This window comes from Neomonachus schauinslandi, chromosome 1 (assembly GCF_002201575.2).
Source record: "Neomonachus schauinslandi chromosome 1, ASM220157v2, whole genome shotgun sequence".
Lineage (NCBI taxonomy): Eukaryota > Metazoa > Chordata > Mammalia > Carnivora > Phocidae > Neomonachus > Neomonachus schauinslandi.
The window spans coordinates 4,927,027-4,952,113 of NC_058403.1; the positions used below are offsets into that span (position 1 = coordinate 4,927,027).

Here is a 25,087-nt window from a genome sequence, read left to right on the forward strand (position 1 = left end):
GATGGCAGGAGTTTTTTTCTTTATTCTTTTTAAATAATGCTTATTTTTTTCTCCACTGTCTTCCGGTTTGCATTGTTTCTGAGAAGTCAGCCATCATTCTTATCTGTATTTCTCTGTCTGTAGTGTGTATTTTACTTACAAATCTGGCTGCCTTTAAGATTTTTCTCTTTATCATCGGCCTTCAGAAATGTAAATATGATGTATCATGGTGGGATTTTTTTTCATGTTTCTTCTGTTCAGTGTTTATTGAATTTATGGGATATTTGGAGTTCCAGTACTCATTAAATGTTGAAAATTTTGGATGTTAAAAATTTTCTGTCTCACTTTCTCCTCCTGGAACTCCAATTATACATATATTAGGTCATGTGAGATAGCCCCCCATCTCACTAATATTTTTTAAGATTTATTTATTTGAGAGAGAAAGAGCACACGTGCACACACGTGAATGAGTGGGGGGAGCGGCAAAAGGAGAGAGAATCTCAAGGAGCCTCCCAGCTGAGCATGGAACCTGACATGGGGCTGGATCTCACAACCCTGAGATCAGGACCTGAGCCGAAGTCACAAGTCAGACGCTTAACCGACTGAGCCACCCAGGCGCCTCACTAATTTTTTGTTTATTGTCTTCAGACCTTTTTTTTTTTTTTTTTAATTTGTGTAGTTTCTCCTGCTCCATCTTCTGGTTCACTGATGTTTTCTTCTGCAACATCTAATCTGCTGTTAATTTCATTTTCATGTTTTCATTTCATATATTGAATTTTTAATCTCAAGACTTTCCATCTTGGCTATTTGTATGGTCTCCATTTCTTTTGTCAATATGGCTTTGCTTTTCTCTGCTATCTTGAAGATATTGGGAGATTATTTATAATAGCTACTTAGGGTCCATGCCTGTGAATTCTATCATCTCTCATTCTGTTTCTATGAATGAATTTGTTCCTGATGATAGATCATATTTTCCTGCTTGTGTCCATTTTTTTATTGAATACCAGACACTGCAAATATTACATTATTGATTATTAGATTTTGTTCTTTTCCATTAACTAGTATTAAAATGTGTTTTTCTGGGCAGTAAGTTACTTGGAATCAATTCCATTCCTTCTGAGATCCATTCTGGGATCACTTTTAGGCTTTGTTATGGTCCATTTGGCCCTCAGTGTTGTACTGATACACTTCAGAGTACTCTAGCTAATACCTAAGCATTAGTTCTTTCCACTCTGGCCGGCCAGAGTATGAACCAGTCTCTTCTCCATGGGAGTTTCAGGGATTTTCCACCTGCTCCTTTCTGGTGTTTCTTATCCAGCAGTTTCCTCATATACATGCAAATATCCATTCACAGCTAAAGACTCATGGAAGAGATTCTTCTTTGGGTCTCCGGAGGTCCCTGGAGGAAGTCTGTGCAACTTCCTTCTCTCTGCTTTGTACATCTAGCAATCTTGGCTTCCCCACACCTCACATTTGGTTTTCTCAGCTCAGAAATTCCACCAAGTTCTACTGAGGTTTCCTCCTTTTGAAAGGATTTGGGAACTCTCTCTGGACAGTAGGCTGGGCATTTACAGGGCCCAGTTCATTTGTCCCCTTCTTTTCATGGCTTACTGTTCTGTATTACCTGACATGTTTACTTGTGGAAGGATAAATCCAGTTCCTGGCTTTTTGTTTGTCTTGTTTTATCATGGCCAGAAACAGAATTTCATATTTCAAAGTTTTATGCCACTGTGAAGTTTTATCCAGTTCTTATTCATAAGAATAGTTGCACCATTGCTTTAGTGCTGGGGAATAGATAGAATAATTGAAATATATTAGAGTTAAATGCATAACATATGGGCATGTTTTTATAGCCTGCTGTAGAATTATTTTATAGAAGTTTGGAATGCTTTCCAAGTCATTATGAGACCATTCATTTATCTGCTTTCAGATCATCTGATCAAAATGACACTAAATTTCAAAGCATTTATTCAAACATAAAAACATTTTGGAGTCTCTGAATCAGCGAAAGGTTTTGCTTTCTAGATAATATTTACTAAAGGCGAAGTTATATCCCTTTTCATTTTGGAAGGCCTTTACAGAAGCAGTACATTTTACTAAGCACATCCACTCACATATTCTTATAAAATCAATAAAAGTATCTTAGTCCTAAATGGCATTTCCATTCAAAATGAATATACCCAATTTGCAAATCGAATGGTCTGTTTTGGTTCTCATGTTTTCTGATCTCTCTGAAGCAATTGACACCGTTGAAAACCACTGGTTGACGTCCCCAAATGCTATCCTTTTCTTTCTAAGGCATCATTCTCTCTCGGATTTGGGCTCCTGATTTCATAATTTCCTCTCAATCTTCATGATGGATTTTTATTTTTCCATTTCTTTAAAATATTTAACTTCTTAATTGAAGTATAGAATATGTACATAAAAGTGTACATATCATAGTGCATAGCTCAGTGAAATTTTCATTAGCTTAGCACTTCAGTGTACGCAGCACCCAGATCAAGAAAATGAACACAGCTAGCAGCCTGGATGCCCCTATGACTTTTCATTCTCTGTGCCCCCCAACCTGTGATTCTCAACATCATCAATTAGTGTTTTCTATTTTTATGCCTGGCATAAATGGAATAATACATTATTTACTCTTGTTGTGTCTATTTGTTTGCTTCAACATTGTGGTTGTAAGATTTATATATTTTTTGTAATATAGATTATTCATTCCTACTGTTATATAGTGATGCAGTGTACAAATATATCATACTATTTACTACTGATGGATATTTGAGTGATTTCCAGTTGGGGACTTTTACAAACAGGACTGCTATGAATATACCAGTGTGTGGTTTTTGGTGAGTGTATGCATACATTTCTGTTGGATAAATACCTAGCAGGTGAATTGTTGAGTCATTAAATATGCATATGTTCCACTTTAGTAGATACTGGTGAACAGTTTTCCACACTGATTTTATCAGTTTATACTCCCACCTGCAGTGAATGAGGTTCCTTTTGTTCCATATCCTTGAGACACTCAGTATATTCTGTCTTTTCCACTTTAATCATTCAGTGGCTTTTTTCACTTGTCGTGACGTTATCAAGGGTCATCTGTGTCTATATTATGCATCAGTATTTCGTTTCTCATTGCTGCTGAATACAGTTCCGCTGGATGGACACACCAGTGGTAACTCCTTCTGCTTTTTTTTTTTTTTTTTTAAGATTTTATTTGAGAGAGAGAGAGCGAGAGAGCAAGCACAAGCTGGAGGGGTGGAGAGGCAGAGGGAGAGGGAGAAACAGATTCTCCACTGAGCAGGGAGCCCAACACAGGGCTCGATCCCAGGACCCTGGGATCATGACCTGAGCCAAATGCAGATGCTTAACTGAGCCACCCAGGCACCCCTCCTCATGCTTTTAATTTGACTTTTCTGATGACTAGTTACATTCAGTATTTTTTCATGTGCATATTGGCTACTTGTATAATGGTTTTTGTACATTTTTTTAAATCAGATTCTCTTTTTCTTATTGATTTTCTTATTGATTCTATTGTAGGATTCCATTATGGATTGGAGTGCCAGTCCTTGGTCAGATATCCTTTGCTCACCTTTTATATATTAAGTATTCCTGAGGATCCATCTCTGTTTTTTTTTTTTTTAAAGATTTTTATTTATTTATTTGAGAGAGACAGAGAGAGAGAGCAAGCACAAGCAGGGGGGAAGGGCAGAGGAAAAGGGAGAAGCAGATTCCCCACTTAGCAGGGAACCCAGTGTGGGGCTTGATCCCAGGATTCTGGGATCATGACCTGAGTGGAAGGCAGCACTTAACTGAACCACCCAGGCACCCCATATTTCTGTCTTTTTTTTTTTTAACTTTTATTTTATTTTTCAAATTTTAATTCCAGCATAGTTAATGTACAGTGTTATATTATTTTCAGGTGTACAATATAGTGATTCAACACTTCCGTATGTTACTCAGGGCTCATCAAGATAGATGGACTCTTAATCCCCTTCACCTATTTCACCCAGTCCCCCACCCACCCCATCTCTGGTTTTTGTGTCTTCTTGTTCTTTACACTCTCTTTGGTACATTTCACCCAGTGGTGGGCTTCAGTTTACCTGATTGTGGCATCTCTCTCTGGGGTCTTAGACCCCTCTTCCCACCTCACTAGTGGGTGGCCCAAAGCAGTGCCCCCTTAACTTTAGTGAATCTGACATTGTTGTTTTCTCTGCCCAACCAGCTCTGCCTTGGATATTCTCTATTTTCACTCACGGCACAATGATGCAGCCAGGCATGCAAACTATTGAATTTGACCATAATGACTTTTTTTCCTCTTCCTCAGTCTCATTCCTTCCAATGAATGCTCACACATTCTGGCAGGACCACATAAGACATGTTCATATAGTTAGGCTTTCTCTTCCCTTCACTCCACCAATGACCAGGCAGGTCACTGAGGCCACGCCCACAGCAGCCTAATCGGACTTACTGCCTCTAGTCTCCACTCCTTGTAAATCCAGTGTTTACTTTCTAAAACTACAATTTGGGAAAGCGTCAATTTGTTTTGCATCAAACCTTTCACTGATTCTCTATTTTTTTAAAAACAGTTTTATCGAGATATCATTTGCATACAATAAAATGCACCCATTTGTACAATTCAGTGGTTTTTAGTAAATTTACAGGTCTGTACAACCTTCACCACAGTCAAGTTTAGACCATTTTAATCACCTCACAAAGAAACTCTGCATCCCTTAGCTACCACCTTATCACCCCCTCACCCTCACCCACAGCTCTAAGGAAACCACTCCTTTCTGTCCCTACAGAGTTGTCTCTTCTGGACATTTCATGTGAATTTACATAATCGTAGAGTGTGTGGCCTTTTGTGATTCGCTTTTTTCACTTGTCATGACGTTATCAAGGGTCATCCATGTCTATATTATGCATCAGTATTTTGTTTCTCATTGCTGCTGAATACAGTTCCACTGGAGGGACACACCAGATTTTGTTGATCCGTTCTGCAGTTGGACACTGCAGTCATTCCCACATCTGGCTATTATAAATGATGCCGTTTTAACTCTTGTGTACAAGTTTTTTAATGGATGTGTATATTCATTTCTCTTGGGTATATACCTATGGACGGGACTTCCTGTTGCCTGCAGGATTAAGCTCATGCTTTTCAGCATGAGATCTGATACCACTTATGATCTAGACTTTATAATAAGCATCTGAAATGGAAGCTTCCTGAGATCACTCTCCAAGTCTTGGCTGTTCGTGTGTCCCCAGCCCTGAGCACAGTGCCAGGTCATCAGTAGGTGATGAGCAAGTGTGAAAAGAGTAAGTGAGTATACAGAACCTCAAGCGCCCGCTCCCAAATTGTGCATCACTCTTAGTTCAGCCGTGAAGTTCCTGTTATCCGGTATCTTCTTGCCTGTCTCCTGTCTGTGATGACTAAGTGTCCTAACATTTTTATGCCCTCTGCCTAGAATCTACTTTCCTCTTCTCTTCTGGAGAGTTCCCCTCATCTTCCTCAGGCTGGGGTAGTTTCTCTTCTTCTCCTGTAGCATTTTGTGAATAATTCTGCGATGACCCTCAGCAAAGAATTATCGTTGATCTCTTTACTGACTGTGACACCCTCTAGACCAAAAATTCCTTGAGATCAGTATTCTGACTCATGTGAATTTTCATTCCTGGGCCCTTGCCTGAAGCCTGGTGTAGGGCAGGTACTCCATAAATACTCTCACATGAAGGAACGATCATGTCATTGCTTTCTCTAACATTTCTTTCATGTCTCTTCACCTGGCCAGATCTAGAATTTAAAGAAAGCAATATAGACTTATTCTTCTTTTTAGTGTAACATTCTTCTTTATGTTGTCACAGGAGCCCTGCTTATACCATCTGTTATAACGATATAAAACGTGGAGAAATCTGCCGATGAAAGAGCAATCCTCTGAAGCCCCTTCCTTCAGCGTTCTTAGTGTCCATACCCCAGGATTTTATATGCCAAGTTGTGTGGCAAGATTATGCCAAATGTTTTGTTTAGCTTTCTGTTATTAAACTGCAGTTAGTTTCAGGGAAATTTCACACACACGTAATTCACAGCGAGATTGCCCATGCCCTTACTGGAGGGAGCAAATGTTGCTGTATTTAAAGTGCATGCAGCATGCCATAAAATGAAGTACTATTATTTAAGCAGATGGATGGCCCCTTAGATGGAAGAAACAGAAGCTGCTGGAATGTAGTTTGGGTTTTCTCTTGCCTGTGGCCATATGATGTGTATCTTAGAGAATGAGTTTATGTTACATTATTAAACCCAGTGGTGTGAAGTAGGAAGACTAATGGGAAATACCTTTAAAAAATGTAAGGAGAAGTGACAGTAATCCCCTGTGGGTCACTTATCTTCTTAACTACTAGGATTAAACATTTATTTTGCATCTTTCTCACAGTCATTTAAATAATTTCACATTTATATATGAAATATTTCTTACATACATTCACATTTTCAAAGACTTGCTCTTCTTAGCAAGGCTACTTTTATGAGACGAGAGAATGAATTCAAATGTGACTAAATTTTATTTAGTTCGAATTACCCAAATCCAGTTGACAGAAGAGTCATGTGTGTGGGGGGGGGAACAAAAAAGGATCTGGGTGGAATTAATTAGCCTCAAAGAGTGACAGTTACCTCACTCCTAACAATGTGTTCGGGGTGATGTCAGTTTCCTAGAAAGCTCAAATGTAAAATCACGGTGCCACCATCAGCATTTTTATTTGAGTTGAAAGCTGTAATGTTTAACTATTAACTGTGCTTCCGATCTGAGCCAATTTCTTAGTTAGCAATAATTTTCATATTCTGATTTACGGAGCATTGCTAAAGTCTTTAGTTATGGTTGGCAGAGAAAGCCATCAAACAGTTACAACTTGATGAACACCCCTGCCTGTCTTTTGGAGTAAATCTATCATTTTTATAAAGTGGATTTTTCTTCACCATCTTTTGACACATGGCATCCCCTCTGTTTGCCCGCTCAGAGATAGTTGGCACTGGCCCCCCTGGTGGGCAAGCTGGTGGGCACTGCCCAAGAGAGATGGAAGAGGAAGTGGGGGGATGTTCAGGGGAGCTATCTGGGGGATGCTGAATCGCATAAACACAGCTTTCCTGGGGATTGGCTTTATAGAGTAAAGGCAGCTGTATAATGAGATTAGATCTTCATCAGAAAGACCGAATCCTGCGTCTGTGACCTCCTAACCCTGAATCCTTGGTCAAGTGACAACCCTCTGAATCTCCCCATCTTCTTCTGCCTTCTTCTACTCACAAGACTAGAATAACAGCTTGAGTATTGTAACATGGCCTGGGACATGATAGGTGCTTCCTAACTAGTATTCGCATCTCTGCCCAATGAAATTAATTCCAAGTATTGAGGGCTTCTTTTCTCTCTTGTGAATATGTGACAAGCATCTGTTTTTAGGAAGTCATATATAAGCGCTAACATCTGAGAAGAAGGTCTTTGTGGCATTTTAACATCTGGTTAAGTTTTGGATTCTAGAAGTTGTTTCCTTTGTTCACGTAGATGACACTCTGTGACTATTTGTTACTGAGTGCAACGTGGGCACTCAGTCAGTGAATTAAAAAGCCAAATATGTGTGAACTGGTTTGTAGATATTTTATTTGTAGCAATTAAAACAGAAACAATTTAAATAACTAAGATCAAGAAAATAGTTTAGAAAATCATATTAGGGAAAATGTGCATCCACTATTCACTTGCAAGGTCTGTACAGGAATATGGAATTTGGTATATGAAATAATGTTAAGAGAATGAAGCACAGCCTGTAACAATTGCATATTTTATGTATACACATTATGATATAGAATAATCATATGGGTACGGCATGTAGGCAGATGGACCAGGAGAAGAAATATAAAAATCAGAACAGACACTGTCATGGGCTGGTGGAATTGAGTGATACTTCTGTCAAAGCTCTCTATTATTACTGCACCTTTTCAATAAAAAAAAAAAATGCATCGTTGATTGGACACTATTTTTAGAAAAACAGTTGTGCTTTTTTAAAATGTTTTACCTATAAATGTAGGTTTTAATTTTTCAAAATTGTGACTAATTTCATTCAGAATACCTCTCAGTGTACCTCCCAACCAGAGCAATTTGGTCCTAGCGACTGGACCTAGTCATTCATTCCTTTAGCTTCTGTTCACCCAGTACCTACCGGGTGTTAGGCGCTGAGCTCTGGGTAAGAGCATGAACAAATCATGACATTTTTCTCATGGGGAGATAGACAATAGATGAATACAAAATACACAGCATAAATCCCAGTAGTGGTCAGTACTGTGGAGGCAGAATGGGGTGTGGGGAACAGGCTGGTAAGTAATCTATTATAAGTTAAGATCTGGGATAACTTATCAGTTTGTGTACAAGGTATGAAGTGAGGATGGTAGCTTATTCCCTAGTACCAGCCTCTCTGTCCATAGTAGTTGAGAAATTCTGAATGATTTCATTTTAGTCAAACCTGGCGATTATTTCTCAAAACAACCTTGTGAGGCCAGGTTGACTGAAGGCCAAGTTCGGAATGTGCGCCTTACTGACCAACTCTTGTGTTGTCTTCTTGTAGTTTTCAGTGAGGACCTTCACTCCAGCCTCTACTTTGTCAATGCATCTCTGCAAGAGGTAGTGTTTGCGAGCACCACGGGGACCCTGGTGCCCTGCCCTGCTGCAGGCGTCCCTCCTGTGTCTCTCAGATGGTACCTAGCAACGGGCGAGGAGATCTACGATGTCCCCGGGATCCGCCACGTCCACCCCAACGGCACTCTCCAAATTTTTCCCTTCCCTCCTTCAAGCTTTAGTACCTTAATCCATGATAATACTTATTATTGCACAGCTGAAAATCCTTCAGGGAAAATTAGAAGTCAGGATGTCCACATCAAGGCTGGTGAGTACAGTTCCTCTGCTTTGTTCCCTCTATGCCTGCTAGGGGCTGGGGCTGGGGGGGCAGGGTGGGGGGTTCTCAGCCATCAGCTGAGAACTAATGAAAACCCAATGGTCAGTTCATTCTGACAGTGCTGGTGGCTTCTTTGAGATGCCCGAGCATCCCTTGACTTGGTTTCAAAATGCCTTATGTCGCTAGAACTAAGACATAAAATTAGTGATAGCAAGTGGGTAAGATTTAAACTGTAACCCAATTGTATTGTATTTTGATTTTTTAAAAAGATTTTATTTATTAGAGAGAGAGACAGGCAGGCAGTGGGGGAGTGGGGAGGAGAAGGGGCGGGAGGAGGACACAGAGTTCAAGTGGAATAAAACCTTGGCATTAAGGCGTAATGTAACTGAAACAGAATCAATCGAATATTCTTGTCTTCCTTGTGAAATAAAAGAGGATCATTTTAACATTTTTGACTGTGTCCCATGTTGCTAGGATGTTGCCAAAGAGAAAATCCTGAGTTGGTCGTGTCCCTTTTATAACAACATATTATATATTTTTAAAATTACATTCTTATAAGTCTGAGATTCATAGACATAAAAAGGTATACATACAGGACATACTGTGTCATTTTATAGATTTAACAAAGCCCTGAAAAACAAGCTCACAGCTAGACTCTAGTTAGCAAACAGTGTTTCAAATTTTTTTAAGCTTCCCCTTACAAGTACTACAGTAGACTGGCACAGTATAATGTCAGGGCAAAGAGAATGTGACTTTGTTGTCTTATGCACCTGGTAGCTGGGGGAGCTTTGTAATAATTTCTGCAGCAAGCAAGTAGGTGTTGCTTTAAGACTTCACAACATGAGCAAATTATGAAATGTTTCTGAATTCCTGCATATGATCTCTTTGATGTAAGCAATCAAACATCAGACTACGGTTCATCCCGCTAGCTAGTCATTTTCTCAAGTATATTTTGATCTCCGTGACACGCTCATGAATTCCAGCACCCAAGCAAGAGCACACTTAGGAAAGGAAGAGAAAGATTGGCTTTAATCAAGAGATATGAGAAGTTGATGCCCCAAATAATTAAAATAAAGCAAATGAAATTTGTACAGAGACCTCTAAACCTGACAAACAGGAGGATAGAGTGAGTGCCTTTTACTTGGCAGGCTGCAAATGTTAATGATGTGTTATAGAAACATGTTTATAATCTACAAAGTGTCACTTACCGAAAAACCTGGAACTTCAAACAGCTATGCTTGTATGCGTTAATCCGCTATTTCTTTCTCAGGTTTCCTGTCAGATAAAGGAATTCAATGCTTACTCCTGTTTTAACTGCCATTTTGGAAATTTGTCATGAAACTGATTACTTTTGTGTGACACTGCATGTTTTAGGGGGTGGAGATGGTATCATCTCATCTGGCAGCTCTACCACCTTCCACTTCCGCATGAGCATGTTCTTGCTGTTGATGTGCTGGTATTCCTGACCCCCTAATCCTACTGAGTACACGTCCAACAAGCACATGGTTGCTGTGTTCTTGGGAACTTACAAGATGGACCGTCATGTCACCCGCATGAAATTTATTTTCTTATTTAATTTTATTTCCTGTTGTGAAGACATTATGACTGTAATCTTTTAGATTTTTGATTGGGTGCTTGAAAATCTGGTTTCAGCCTTTTCATGTTGATGCTAGGATAGAACTGGACGGTGGCTCGGAAGGGCAGGTGGGGGTGTCCGGTATGCGCTATCCGGTGACAATTGGAGTGCAGATTTGAGCAGGAGGAGGACTGGCTCACAGGGTAGCCCTATGTATCAGGTCTTCTTAAGTGTCTCGGGTCCCTTTTGATTGGTGTTGGGATTTTCCTGGAATGTGGGTAAAATGGCCTCATAACCTCTTCTTTGGCAGTATAGGAAATTGTCATTCTTCACAGTTTTCAGCAACTTGGACTTAGGCCTGGGTGTCAGCAACAGTGGCACTTTTCATCCGTCATGTCTCAGGAATCAGCAAGGCTAGGTCACCTTGCACGTACATGTCAAGTACCCTCTTCGCCTTTCTGTTCCAAGGACTGGAATGCAGACGGCCCACTTGAAGCAGTATTGCCCCTGGCCCCCAGCAGATAGTAATCAGCAGTATGACCTTAGGCAAGTAAAAAAAAAAATTCTAGTGATTTTTCTTCTTTCATTTACTGTGGTTAATAGCATCCGACTGGGACTTCTGCTCATGGCCAAGGTTGAGTGGCAGGGGCCGAATTTACCCTTTTCTCTGAAACAACAACAAGCAGACAAGGCATACAGAGCCACTGTTGTCAAGACTGGCCATCAGGTGATAGAGGAAAGTGATTCTTGAGAAGCTGGAAGAAGCAGGCGAGCCTGTGACTGACCCAGTGCACTGCCTTGAATTTCTCGGTGGGGGACACAAAAACCTACATACGAATTTTTATAGCAGCTTTATGCATAATTGCCAAAATTTGGAAGCAACAAAGATGTCCTTCAGTATGCGAGCGGGTAATAACAAAGATTTTTTCCTTGCCGAAACCTTTGTCAGGCTCCTGTGAGCCCTCTTCTTGACTAGTCTTTGACCTTGAACTTCTGTCTGTCCTCCCCCAGCCCAGTTTTAGTAAGACTCCTACTCAGTCACCCCTCTCTTTGACATCTGGCCACTCTGATATCTGATCAAGTTCCTCATCTTACTTTGATGTGTGAGTCAGTCCTGCCTTTAGCCTTTATGTTTCCTCTGGATAATCTTCTATCCACTAATCCCCTCACTCTGCCCTTTGGCTAGAAATCCCCACTTGTCCTTGCTGTATTTGGAGTTGAGAAAAATTTCTCTCCCCTGGTGGAATAGTCATGAGTCCTATTTGCAATAGTCCTGAATAAGGTCTTCCTTTACGTTTTAACAAGCATCAGAATAATTTTTTCTTTAACAATAAACAAATTATGGTATATCCATACAATGGAGTATTATTTAACAATGTAAAGAAACAAGCTATGCAACCTCAAAAAACACATGGAGGAACTGTCAATGCATATCACTAAGTGAAAGAAGCCACTCTGAAGAGGCTATAAAATGTATGATTACAACTCTATGACATTCTGGAAAGGGCAAAACTATATAGAGACAATAAAAAGATCAGTGGTTTCCAGGGACAGCAGTGGAAGAGAGGAGGGATGACTACGTGGATCACAGGACATTTTTTTTTTCTTTTATTATGTTATCTTAATCACCAAACAGTACATCATTAGTTTTTGATGTAGTGTTCCATGACATTTTTAAGCACTGAAACTTCTGGATGATACCTTAATGGAGGATACAGAAATTCTTCATAGAACTGCACAGCACAGAAGGAATGTTCAAGTAAACTATGGGCTTTACTTCATAATAATGTATAAATACTGGCTCCTTAATTGTAACAAACACATAACACCAAGGAACATGCTAATAATGAGAGAGACTGCCGGGGTGGATAAAGGGAGTGTATCCCTTTGGGGAAAGCACTGTACTTTCTGTGGAAGTTTTCTGTAAACCTAAAACAGCCCTAAAAGAATAAAATATATTCCAAAGAAAATTGGAAAAAAATATTTCAAGTAGCTTGTTACACAAATAGAGTCCCCAAAGGAGTGGATGGTAAAACAAACAAAATAAATACATACTTGAAATACTGGTCAAAATTTTTCCAATTTGATGAAACGTAAAAACTCACAGATCCAAGGAGCTCTACAAATCCCAAGCACAAGAAACATGAAAAATACACCAACACTCATCATAATCACATTTCTCAGGACCAGTTTAAAGACAAAACATTAAAAACAGCCAGAGGAAAAAGAGATGTTACACAGAGAGGAACAAAACCAAGGATGACAACAGATTGCCCTTCAGAATCAATGTGAGAAAACAGAGAAGTGACATCTTTAAAGTACTGAAAGGAAATATAGTTTGTAAATCTAGAAATCTATATCTATATCCAGCAGAATATTTTTATTTAAAAAATAAAGAGGCAACTCACAGAATGGGAGAAGATATTTGCAAATGACACTACAGATAAAGGGCTGGTCTCCAAGATCTATAAAGAACTTCTCAAACTCAAAAAACAAATAATCAAGTAAAAAAATGGGCAGAAGATATGAAAAGACACTTCTCTGAAGAAGACATACAAATGCCTAACAGACACATGAAAAAATGTTCATCATCATTAGCCATCAAGGGAATTCAAATCAAAACCACATTGAGATACCACCTTACACCAGTTAGAATGACAAAAATGAACAGGGAAAGCAACAACAAATGTTGGAGAGGTTGTGGAGAAAGGGGAACCCTCTTACACTGTTGGTGGGAATGCAAGTTGGTACAGCCACTTTGGAAAACAGTGTGGAGGTTCCTCAAAAAGTTAAAAATAGAGCTACCCTATGACCCAGCAACTGCACTCCTGGGTAGTTATCCCAAAGACACAGATGTAGTGAAAAGAAGAGCCATATGCACCCCAATGTTCATAGCAGCAATGTCTGCAATAGCCAAACTGTGGAAAGAGCCGAGATGCCCTTCAACAGATGAATGGATAAAGATGTGGTCCGTATATACAATGGAATATTACTCAGCCATCAGAAAGGATGAATACCCAACTTTTACATCAACATGGATGGGACTGGAGGAGATTATGCTAAGTGAATAAGTCAAGCAGAGAAAGTCAATTATATGGTTTCACTTATTTGTGGAACATAAGGAATAGTATGGAGGACATTAGGAGAAGGAAGGGAAAAATGGAGGGGAAATCAGAGGGAGAGATGAACCATGAGATACTATGGACTCTGAGAAACAAACAGGGTTTTAGAGGGGAGGGGGGAGGGGGGATTGGTTAGCCCGGTGATGGGTATTAAGGAGGGCACATACTGCATGGAGCACTGGGTGTTATACGAAAACAGTGGATCGTGGATCACCACATCAAAAAGTAATGATGTATGGTGACTAACATAACAAAACAAAATTAAAACAAAACAAAACAAAAAATAAAGGCTTTTTTGTACACATGAAAGCTGAAAGAATTTATCAGCAGCTGACCGGCACTTGTAGAAATCTTAAAGGAAGTCCTACAATCAGAAAACAAAAGACACCTGATGGAATCTTGGATCTACTTGAAGGGAAGAAGAACAGTGACAGTTGTAACCATGTGGGGAAATAAATTACATTTTTCTAAAATTAAAGCATAACTATGATGTACAATACCCTATTCCTTTCAGGTGTACATCATAGTGATTTGATACTTTTATACATTAAGAAATGATCCCCCTGCTAAGTGTAGTTACCATCCATCACCATACAATGTTATTATAATATTATTGACTATATTCCCTATGCTGTATATTCCATCCCCATGATTTATTTATTTTATGACTGGAAGTTTTGTACCTCTTAATCCCCTTCACCTAGTTCACCTCTCTGCTCTGGTAACCAATAGTTGGTTCTCTAAGTCTATTCCTGTTTTGTTTTGTTTGCTCATTTGTTCTGTTTTTTAGATTCCACATGTAAGTGAAATCATATATTATCTTTCTTTAACTTATTTCACTTAGCATAACACCCTCTAAGAGGTCCATCCATGTTGCCACAAATAGCAATATTTCATTTTCTTTCCTTTTTTTTACTTTATTTAGTCTTAAAACAATTTTTTTCTTTTTAAAGAATTTTTTTAAATTTTATTTTATTATGTTAGTCATTTTCTTATGTGTGAATAATATTCTATTTTACACACACACACACCCCTTATATTCTTTATACACCTATCGACAGACCCTTAGTTTGCCTCCATATCTTTGCTATTGTAAATAACACTGCAGGTAACATAGGGATGCATATATCTCTTTGAATTGGAGTTTTTGTTTCAGAGAAATACCCAGAAGTAGAACTACTGGATTGTATGGTAGTTCTATTTAAATTTTTTGAGGAACCTCCATACTGTTTTCCATAGTGGCTGCACCACTTTACATTCCCACTAACAGTACATGCGGGTTCCCTATTCTCTACATTCTTGTCAACACTTGTTATTTCTTGTCTTTTTGATAATAACAAATCTGAGCAATGTGAGGTGATACCTCATTTCCCTGATGATTAATGATATTGAACATCCTTGCGTGTACCTGTTGGTCATCTGCATGTCTTTGGAAAAACGTCTGTTCCAGTCCTTCACCCAATCTTGAGTCAGATTAAATTTTTGTGTTTGTTGTTGTTTTGATATTAAGTTGTGTGAGTTCTTTATATATTTTGGGTATTAACCCTTATCAGATGTTTGGTTTGCAAATATCTTTTCCCATTCAATGGGTTGCCTTTTCATCTTGTTAATGGTTTCTTTGACTGTGAAAAAGCTTTTTAGTTCACTGGAGTCCCATTTGTTTGTTTTAGCTTTTTTCTTCCTTGTAGGAGGAGACTGGTCCAAAAAAATATTGCTAAGACAAATGTCAGAGAGCTTACTGCCTATGTTTTTCTTCTAGGAGTCTATGTTTTCTTCTAGGAGTTTTATGGTTTCAGGTCTTACATTCAAGTTTTTAATCCATTTTGAGTTGATTTTAGTGTGTTGATAGTGTAAGAAAGTGGTCCAGTTTTATTCTTTTGCATGTGGCTCTCCAGTTTTCCCAGCACCATTTATTGAAGAGACTGTCTTTTCCGCATTGTCTATTCTTGCCTCCTTTGTCATAGATTAATTGACCATATATGCATGGGTTTACTTCTGGGCTCTCTATTCTATTCCATTGATCTATGTGTCTGTTTTTGTGTCAGTACCATACTTTTTGGATTACTATAGCTTTGTAGTATAGTTTGAAATCAGGGAGCATGATACCTCTGGCTTTGTTCTTCTTTCTCAAGATTGCTTTAGCTATTCATGGTCTTTTGTGGTTCCATAAAATTTTAGGATTCTTTGAAAAATGCCATTAGTTCTGTGAAAAATGCCATTGGTATTTTGATGGGGTTCACATCAAATCTGTAGATTGCTTTAAATCATAATTTTTTGGTACTTACAATCTTTTAAAAGACAATTGACTTTTTAAACAAACATAATAATAATGTCTTGTGGGGTTTGTAACATATATATGAGTAAAATGTATGACAATAATAACATTTAGGCCTGGAGTAAGGTGGGGAAGTATAGTATTGTAAGTTTTTTTTCTTATATGTGAGGTTGTATAATATCACCTGAATATAGATTATGATAAGTTACAGATGTATGTTATAAAATGTAAAGCAATCACTATAGCAAAACAGAGAGTTATGGCTTATAAGCTTCATAATAAAGGAGAAAACATGGAATCATTAAAAAAATTCTCAATTCTAAACAAAGAATAAAAAATAGGAAAAAGGAAACAAAGAGCAGATGGTAAAAATAGAAAAAAGCCAAGATGATGGATTTAAACCTAACCATTCCAATATGCACATTAAATATAAATGCTCCAATTATCTGATTTAAAAGGCAGAAATCGCTAGATTAGTTTCAAATACTGCTTAAAAGAAATGTACTTTAAATATAAAGATACAGATATATAAAAGGTAACAGGATGGGAAAATATGTACTATGCTATTAACTCAAATAAATTTAGTCAAAAATATAAAAAAATTGGAGTAAGTACATTAATATCAAAATATATTTCAGAGCAAAGAATATTATCAGGGCTAAAGTTCATTTCATAATACAAAGGAGCCATTTAATTGAGAAGATATGACTATTCTAAATATTTATGTCCCCTACAACAGCACTTCAAAATACATAAAGTAAAAACTGAAAGAACTTTGAGGAGAAACAAATCAAAATTTATCATTGGAGATTTCAATACCCCTCTTTTATTAATGAGCAGTAGGCAGAATCAGCAAGGATAAAGAATATTTGAACAACACTATTAAATATTTGACCATATTAACATTTAAATAGAGAACAATGAATCCAACAATAGCACAATCCACATTATTTTCAAGGTCACACAGAAATTTAGCACAATGCACATTATTTTCAAGGTCACACAGAAATTTAGCACAATGCACATTATTTTCAAGGTCACACAGAAATTTACCAATATAAACCACATTATGGGGAATGAAGAAAGTCTCAGATGAGTTTTTAAAAAATAAAATTATATAAAATATGTTCTGTGACTGCAATGGAATTAAGATAGTAATCACTAACTCCAGGAAATCTCCAAATATTAGGATACTAAATAACTAAATAGTCTGTGCAAAAGAAAAAGCAGAAGGAAAATTAAAGGTGTTTTGAATGGAATGAAAATGAAAGCACAAGATCTAAGAAAGAATTTTGGGGATGCCACTAAAACAGTGCTTGGGGGACAGTTATAGTTTTAAAAACCCCGATTAGAAATAAAAATGGTCTCAAATATTGGTATCAGCTTCCATCTTAAAACTAGAAAAGAAGAACAAATTAAAACCAATATAGGCAGAAAGGAAAGAAGAAAAATCAGAGTAAAAATCAATAAATTATAAAACATAGAAAATCTATGAAGCCAAAACTTAGTTCTTTGGAAAAAAATCAATAAAATTGAGAAACTTCTGGCCAGACTGAAAAGGAAAATAAGAAAGAAGACAAATTACCAATGTCAAGAATGAGGAAGGTTATATCAGTATATATTCTACAGATATTAAAATTATAATAAACTATTAAGGACAAGTGTTTGTCAATAAGTTCAACAACTTAGATGAAATGAGAAACTCCTTAAAAGACATAAAATACCAAAACTTTTTCAAGAAGAAATAGATAAACTGAAGAGCTCTGTATCTTTTAAAGAATTTGAATTTGTAATAAAAAATTTTCTACAATGAAATTCCAGGCTCAAATGGATTTACTGTTGAATTCTACCGAACACAAGGAAGAAATAATAAAAATTCTACACAAACTTTTCCAGGAAACTGACAAGGAGAAAATATTTCCCAAATCATTTTATGAGATTAGCACTACCTTGCTATTAAAACAAGATAAAGACATTACAAGAGGAAAAGAAAAACATCAAACAAATGATGTATGGTGACTAACATAACATAATAAAATAAAATTTAAAAAAAAGAAAAGAAAAACAAGTATCTCTCATGAGTATATAGATGTAAAAATTCTAAAAACAAAATTTTAGCAAATTGAATTCAACAACAAAGAAAAAGGATAATACATCATGACTATGTTGGCCTTATCTCCAGAATGTAAGATTAGTTTCACATTTGAAAAGTAATCCAGGGAGTTTACCATATTAACATTTTAAAAATAAAAACCATGTGATCCTTTCAATCGACGCAGAAAAGCACTGACAAAATACAACAGTCACTTATGATAAAAATTCTCAGAAAACTAGGAATAGAAGTGAACTTCCTCATGTTAATAAAAAGCACCTACTCTAGCTAACATCTTAATGGTCAAAGATTGCTTTTCCTCTAAAGATGAAGAATAAAAGGATGTGTGCTGTGTGCTTTCACCACTTCTTTTCAATATTGTACTGGAGGTGGTAGCCAGGGCAATAAGGCAAGAACAATAAGTAAAAGGCTAGTAAGCACATGAAAAGGTGTTTAACATCATCAACCTTCGAGGAAATGCAGATTAAAACTACAGTGAGATATCTCTACAAATCTCAAAGTAAACACAATGGCCAGACCAAGTGTAAGTGAGAAGATGCATCAGCTGGGACTCTCATGCACTTTTGGTGGTAATGTAAGATGGTACAGCTCCTTTGGAAAATAGTTTGGCAATTTCCTTAAAAGATGAACATATACCTGCCATATATTACAGCCATTCTATTCTTAGGTATTTAACCAAAGCATATGTCCATACAAAGACTTTTACGTGGATGTTCATAGCAGCTTTATTTGTAATAGCCAAAAATGGGTCAAAGCCCATCAACAGACAAATGAGTAAACAAATTGTGGTTTACCCATAAAATTGGATGAAAAAGAATGGATTACCCCTCCTTATCCACTGGGGACTTGTTCCAAGGTACCCAGTGGATGCCTGAAACCATGAATAGTAACAAAGTCTATATGTACTGTGTGTTTTCCTATACATACATTCCTAGGATAAAGTTTAATATATAAATTAGGCACAGTAAGACATTAACAACAATCATAAAATTAAAACAATGTGCTGTAACAAAAGTTATGTGAATGTGGTCTCTCTCTCAAAATATCTTATTTTGCTGTGGCTTATTGCCTTCTTCTTGTGACGATGTGAGATTATAAAATGCCTCTGTGATGAGATGAAGTGGGATGAATGATATGCACATTGTGATGTGGCCTGAGGCTACTATTGACCTTCTGATGGTATGTCAGAAGGAAGATCATGTGCTGCCAGACCATGGTTGACCATGGGTAACTGAAACCACGAAAAGGAAAACCACAGATAAGGAGGGAGTACTGTATTGATAAACATAGTAGCAGGGAGGAATCTCAAAATAACTACACTGAGTGAAATAAGCCAGATAAAAATGTAGGTACTGTATGAGTCCATTTATATAAGACTCTGAAACGTGTAAATTAATCTATAATTATGGAAAGCACATCAATGTTTGCCTGTGAAAGAGGGTGGGAAGGATGGTTCACAGAGGACAACAAGTTAACTTTTCAGGTGATGGGTCTGTTCATTATCTTGATTGTGGCGGTGACCTCATGAGTGTCTACATATGTCAAAACTTATCAGTAAACGTGTTGTTTTAGTGTATGCCAATTGTATCTTGCTAAAGTTGTTCTGAGAAAAAACAAGTAATAGTATTTGGATGACCTAGTTACTTAAGAGTTGTCTTGATGTTCAGAGTACCAGTAGCTATTAGAAGTTGCATGTCTCTGTGCTGCGCTGCCCAGCCCACAGTAAGCCCCTTAGTTGTCTCTTGCATCTACATCACACAAAATAGTCTGGAACCTCTGCTCATAGGTGGTTGTACTGAGAGAGAGCAGCTAAGCAGATTGTTCTATCCATTTCTCTGCTTTCTGATTTTGAAATGGAAATCTTGACAGAGTATCTGTCTTTCCTCAGGATGCTTGGGAACTGTGGGTTGAACATCTTTCATCCTCCATGTGGACCAGAAAAACAGAGGAAGCCTGTGGAAAAAGAGAAGGGTGAAGCCAGGATCAAAGAGAAAGAGGTTGTAGGGCCCTTCCCAGGGCCCAGTTGCAGGTTCCAAAGCAATCGTGTCTTCAAAGAAGTCTCCTCTTTCAGCTTCTGGTAGCTCAGATCAGCTCCTCTTGCCAGCAGTCAGACTCAGTGAATAAAGTGGTTATGGGCTGGACATTGTGCCAAGTACTTTGAGGCATTCTCTATTTTAATTTGCACAACCATGCGAGGTTGAACTTATTTCCATTTTCAGACAAGGAAAAGGGGATTTCTGTGAGCCTGTCATTGCCTGTTCATAGGAGTTGTGGTTGGAAGCCAGTTTACCTAAAAGGTGCTGGTCCAGTGCCTCACAGTCTCTGCAATATTCCCTGCGCATGTCACCTTCACTCTTCTCCCTCTTTCTTCTCCACCTCTAATTCCTCCTGTCCTTTGGTGCCAGCTCAAGTGCCTCCTTCCCCAGTTCCATCCTTCTCTCTCACCCAGGCCCATCAGTCTTTGATTGTTTTCTTCTAGTTTTTCTGCCACCTGAATTTTCTTTCTTCAGCTGATCATTCCATAAGTGTTAGGATCTCCATAGTCCCTGAAACAGTGCTTGACATGAAGGTGTATTCAAGATGTAATTGATTATTTGAGGCATATCTCAATTTATTAAGTAATCAGCTACAAAATATAATGGAACAAAACCCAATTTCTATAAAACTAATGTGCCTCCAGGTCACATTGTACCTCAGATGACCATTTCCTAAACAGGGAAGACAGGCGTCAACCCTCCTCCTAGCCCTAAGTCCTCTGGTGTTCCAGAGAAATCTGACACATGCGCATTTGTTTATGTTTTATTACTTTGGACGTAGGCATCAAAGGGGTAGGAACAATCCGAGTCCAACCCATCAGGAGAGGAGGGCCACCCAGACCCACCTCCCCTGTAGTGCCCAATTCTTCAAACTTTCTTCTGACTTACCTCCACCACATTATCCCCCATTGTCTGATTGCTGCATGGGACCGACATCCCGGGCTGGGAGCAGTCCCACAGGGCCCAGTGCTGAGAAGGTCCTGGAGTTCTGGCTTAATGCTCTCCTGTTGCCCCCTTGAAACATTAATGCTTTTCTCTTTCCATTTGTGTTTCATAAATAAAGATAATGGGACAATGGGACAGGCTCTGGGAGCTCAGTGCCTCAGCTCTTGCAGGGTCCTGCCTCATGCCACCTCCTCCAGATGGGTTCTCAGCAACCCTCTCTCCAGTCTCTGGGTACCCAGAGCCCGACTTAGGCTCCACCTCCCTAACCCCACTATGACCACTGCTGGCCCTCTGAAGCTGAGTGCTCTGGCCCTGCCTGGCCTCTCCTCTCTGCCCCTGTCCAGCAACCACTGCCACCCTCCATCCTGGCTGGAGCAGGAGTGTGGGTAGGAGTGGTGCACATGCTCTGAAGTGGGGCATGGTGAAAGCCACCCCTTCCCCAAGTTAGCATGGAGGCTGTAATCCCTTAGAGGTCACCTGTCCGCCATGGGAGGGGTAACAGGGAAGGGAGATTGCCTTCCCCATCCCCAGCTGGGGCATAGTGTGTCAGCCCAGACACTGGCAGGAGGAGCTCTGTGGCTGGTGGGCTGCGTGTGCCCAGCAGAGTGGGATCCAGAGCTCCTGTGATGGTGTGCACCTGCTCAGTGTCTGTCCTGCATCCCAGTGAGTGTGACATTGAGCAGCAAATAAAAAACACTATGACAGGTTGGGAGAAAGACCACAGAAGAAGGAAAAAGTTTTATATTTCTAGTATCTTCATGGGCCTTTTCCCCTCTTTTGTAAATAAGGGCTCCTGGATTTTTAATTTGCTCTGGGCCCCAGGAGTTATGTGCTTGGCCTGACTTGGTTAAATTCATTTTCATAGTAGAATATGAAATGAGACTATTCCTTGTTTATTAATATTTATGTTTTAAAGGGTCTTTGCATTTGAAAGGATGAAGTCTAACAGAGAGGGGTGGGTTCTCCAAATGCACATCAGCCCTGAGATCCCTGCTCACTCAATGTGCCTGAATTTGCCCCAAAGCCACATCACTGTAGATTCTCTCGTCTCATCCCCTTACCACAGTAGATCTTATGGAAAGACTTCAAAGCTTGTAAATTTGACTAAGGAGGACTAAGAAGACCATCATGGACACAACTGGCAGCCCTTGAGTCAGATCCCTTGGCTCTGTGTGCTGGTTGCTGAGAGCTCACACAGAGAGCCTTCAGAGGATGGTTGGTGTCCTGGAGTCGCTTCATATGCACCGAGTGGGGAGTGCTTGGGAATGCTGGGCCCTGGGACCAGCCCTGAGCTGGTGCCAGACTGCTCTAAGGATAAAGTTCCAGCTCTAGGCATGGAGCGAGAGGAGCTCTAAGTGTAATTCACATTCACAGCTCCCCTAGGGATCAGACGGAGGCTGGGACTGCCCTGAAATCACACTCTGGCTTAGCTGCTGACCCTGCCCTGCCCTGCCCTGCATCCCCAGCCTCTCTCTCACTGGTCCTCCTGGGATCATGTCTACAGTCAGTCACTTTCTCCCAGCTCCTCAGCCCCAGCCTGCTTCTGGGGAGAGCCCAGCTTAGGACACAAGGTGCAAGGCTTAGGTTACCCTATCCTGTAATATAAATGTCAATCTTGTTTAAAATAACATTTAGTTTTTGCCCAGATCTTAGGTTTGTAGCCTAGTCTCCGTTCCCCTAAGTAGTGGTAGTAAGGACTAGATGTACCCAAGTGCCTTGGGGAGGCTTACTGTGATCCTGGGATACTTGTATTGTGCTATGAGAGGTATATTCTGATAGATAGCAGTGTTGGCTTCTTAAGTTGTGGGGGCCTCAGGAAGAAACATTTTCATTAATAAGGTGGAGATCTGTAATGAAAACCCAAGTTGTTTTTTTAAAACAATAGATAATGATTATATTCTACAATAGGGTTAAAAATACTTGCAACAGGGAAGCTCTGTGATTTTTATTTATTCTTTCTCCAAGCATTTATTGAGCACCTACTATAACTCCTATATGCCAAGCATTGTTAGAAGTTCTACAGTAATTTTTTTAAAGGTTCCCTGTGTGGTCTCTCTTTGTGGGAAGAAGAATCTAGTGAGGGAGTGGAGTGTTTCCTCCCATGCCTTATTCATTCTGCGCTGAGTGGAGTGCAGTGCACCCAGGTTGTATCCCGGCTTCAAGAAGATCTGGGCTCTTTGGGGCTGACGTGAGGGATAGGGGGTGCAGGTGAGACCAGTGGGCAGTTGAAAGGGAGAGGGTGCCCCATGGTATGTGTGGGAGGCCTGGACTGAGGAGTTCTGAGGGTGCAGGACTTTGGATGCAAGCAGGGAAAGTCCCTATGTGGTCCCTCTCTGTGGCTCTGGTGACCGGCACCTAGCGCATGACTGCATGCCCGCTGGGAAGGCGCTTCCTCTATCTCTCTATGGGCATCTTCTCTTGTCCCTGCTCTTCCCTGGCTGGGACAGAGAAGTAGGCTCCCTGGCCTTAATTTCCATGAAAATTTCCTCCACCTGAGCCATTTGTGTGAAGCAGAGTGCACTGGAAGTTTGAGGAGATGAAGTGATTTTATAGTTCACAGCCAGCATCATGCAAACACACAGACTTACATTGGATTCCTGCACCTGCTCCGGTGAACCTATCCCTGTGCTAATGGACTCTTTGGCCCTCAGCCAGGTTGTCCAGTCCCTTCCTCTTCTCTTCTCGACCCCTTCCTCTCCTCTGTCTTCTTCCCTCCACCACACCCCAATCCTCATTTATTAATGAGTTTGGTTAATTTACTTCTTTGTCGCCTCTTTCCGACCTATGACTATGGACCTCCGCCCTCCCCAAAGTGTTACTGATCGAGGTATTTTCCTGTACAAAGTCAGTTCCTGCTCCTGTGTATAATGATAATGTTTCTGAGGCCAGGCTCTTGAGCACCCTGAGCTATTGCCCTGGGGATTTTTGGCAAGCAGTGCTCGGCACATCGCATCAGACTGCTATGGAGTGCACGGATGGGGGTCTCAGGAGAGTCCCAAACTTCTGAAAATCTCTCTGGTTTGAGACAGGAATGAAAAAAATTCTCCAAGTTAGGAAAATATTAAATACTAATGTTAAAAGTGGGGTTTGGGGAGCAATCCTCTGAATAAGGGCATGCTTTAATACTAAAATACTCAGCATATCACAGAATTAGCGCCAATCTTAAAAATCTTCTTCTAGAATGTTCACCTCTGCCACTTAAGAGATTACCCTTTAGAAACTCATTCCTATTTTCATTGGTATGCTGATTTCTTTAAAAAGTAATTCCACAGCCAGTTTTCTTGACACGTATTTGTCCAGTAAATGGCTAAAACATGAAGAAAGCTGAATGGATGATGAGAGAAGTGGTCTCTGTGGCTATCTTAGAAAACCAGAGACTTCTAAAACTCAGACTTTGAGAATCTTCCTGTCCCAACCCCCTCATTTTAAGTTTGAGGAAAATAAAGCTCGGGAGAAGTGAGGCTTGCACCCATATTTATTGAACTGGGGTGAGGCATGGCTTGGATTAGAGCCTGATTTCTCCTTATCCTGGAGACAAAGGTCTTCCTCCTGTTGGGTGATGGTGTGGATCCAGTTCTGGCTGCTGGTATCCATAACCTTACCCCACCTGCTCATGGCAGGCACCATCCTGAGTGCTGTACCTACCTTAACTGACTGAGTCATTGCATTCCCCCAGTGGTAGATTTATCATCAAAATCCCTGTTGTCTAGATGGCAAGGGCATTCACTCACTGTGGGAGTGGATGGACTTCGCTATGAACCCAGGCAGGTGGGCTTGCAGGGTGGGCCCTGAACCCCACTGCCACCCTGCCTCTAACCCAGACATCTAGCTCATGGATATCCCCTTGGAGAGTTTTAGGGCTAGTCCTATTGTTGGAGGTGCTGGGGCAGGCTCCCTAAGCAGCATACTTCCCTAAGCCAAGGGAAGTGGAATAGTTGTTTCTAAGACTGTTTTGCAACTGTTAAAAAAAAAAAAAAATCACTTATGCAGAGTTACTTTAATTGTCACCTAGTTTTTAAGAATTCCCAGGAGAGGTTGCCTTTCTTGATTTTTTTTAAACTCTTTCTTTATAGTCAGAAAATTTTTCCTTTGTCCTCAGGGGTCAGGGAGAACAGT

General features: G+C 39.6%; 1 protein-coding gene across 1 annotated transcript in view; it reads left to right on the plus strand.

The window, feature by feature from the left end:
- Nucleotides 1–25,087, plus strand: part of DSCAM (DS cell adhesion molecule) — a 709,341-nt gene that overhangs the window by 24,336 nt on the left and 659,918 nt on the right. Inside the window, exon 4 of the mRNA XM_044918979.1 lies at nucleotides 8,578–8,895. Within this exon, the coding sequence (XP_044774914.1) occupies nucleotides 8,578–8,895 (318 nt within the window). The remainder of the gene's footprint in view (nucleotides 1–8,577; nucleotides 8,896–25,087) is intronic.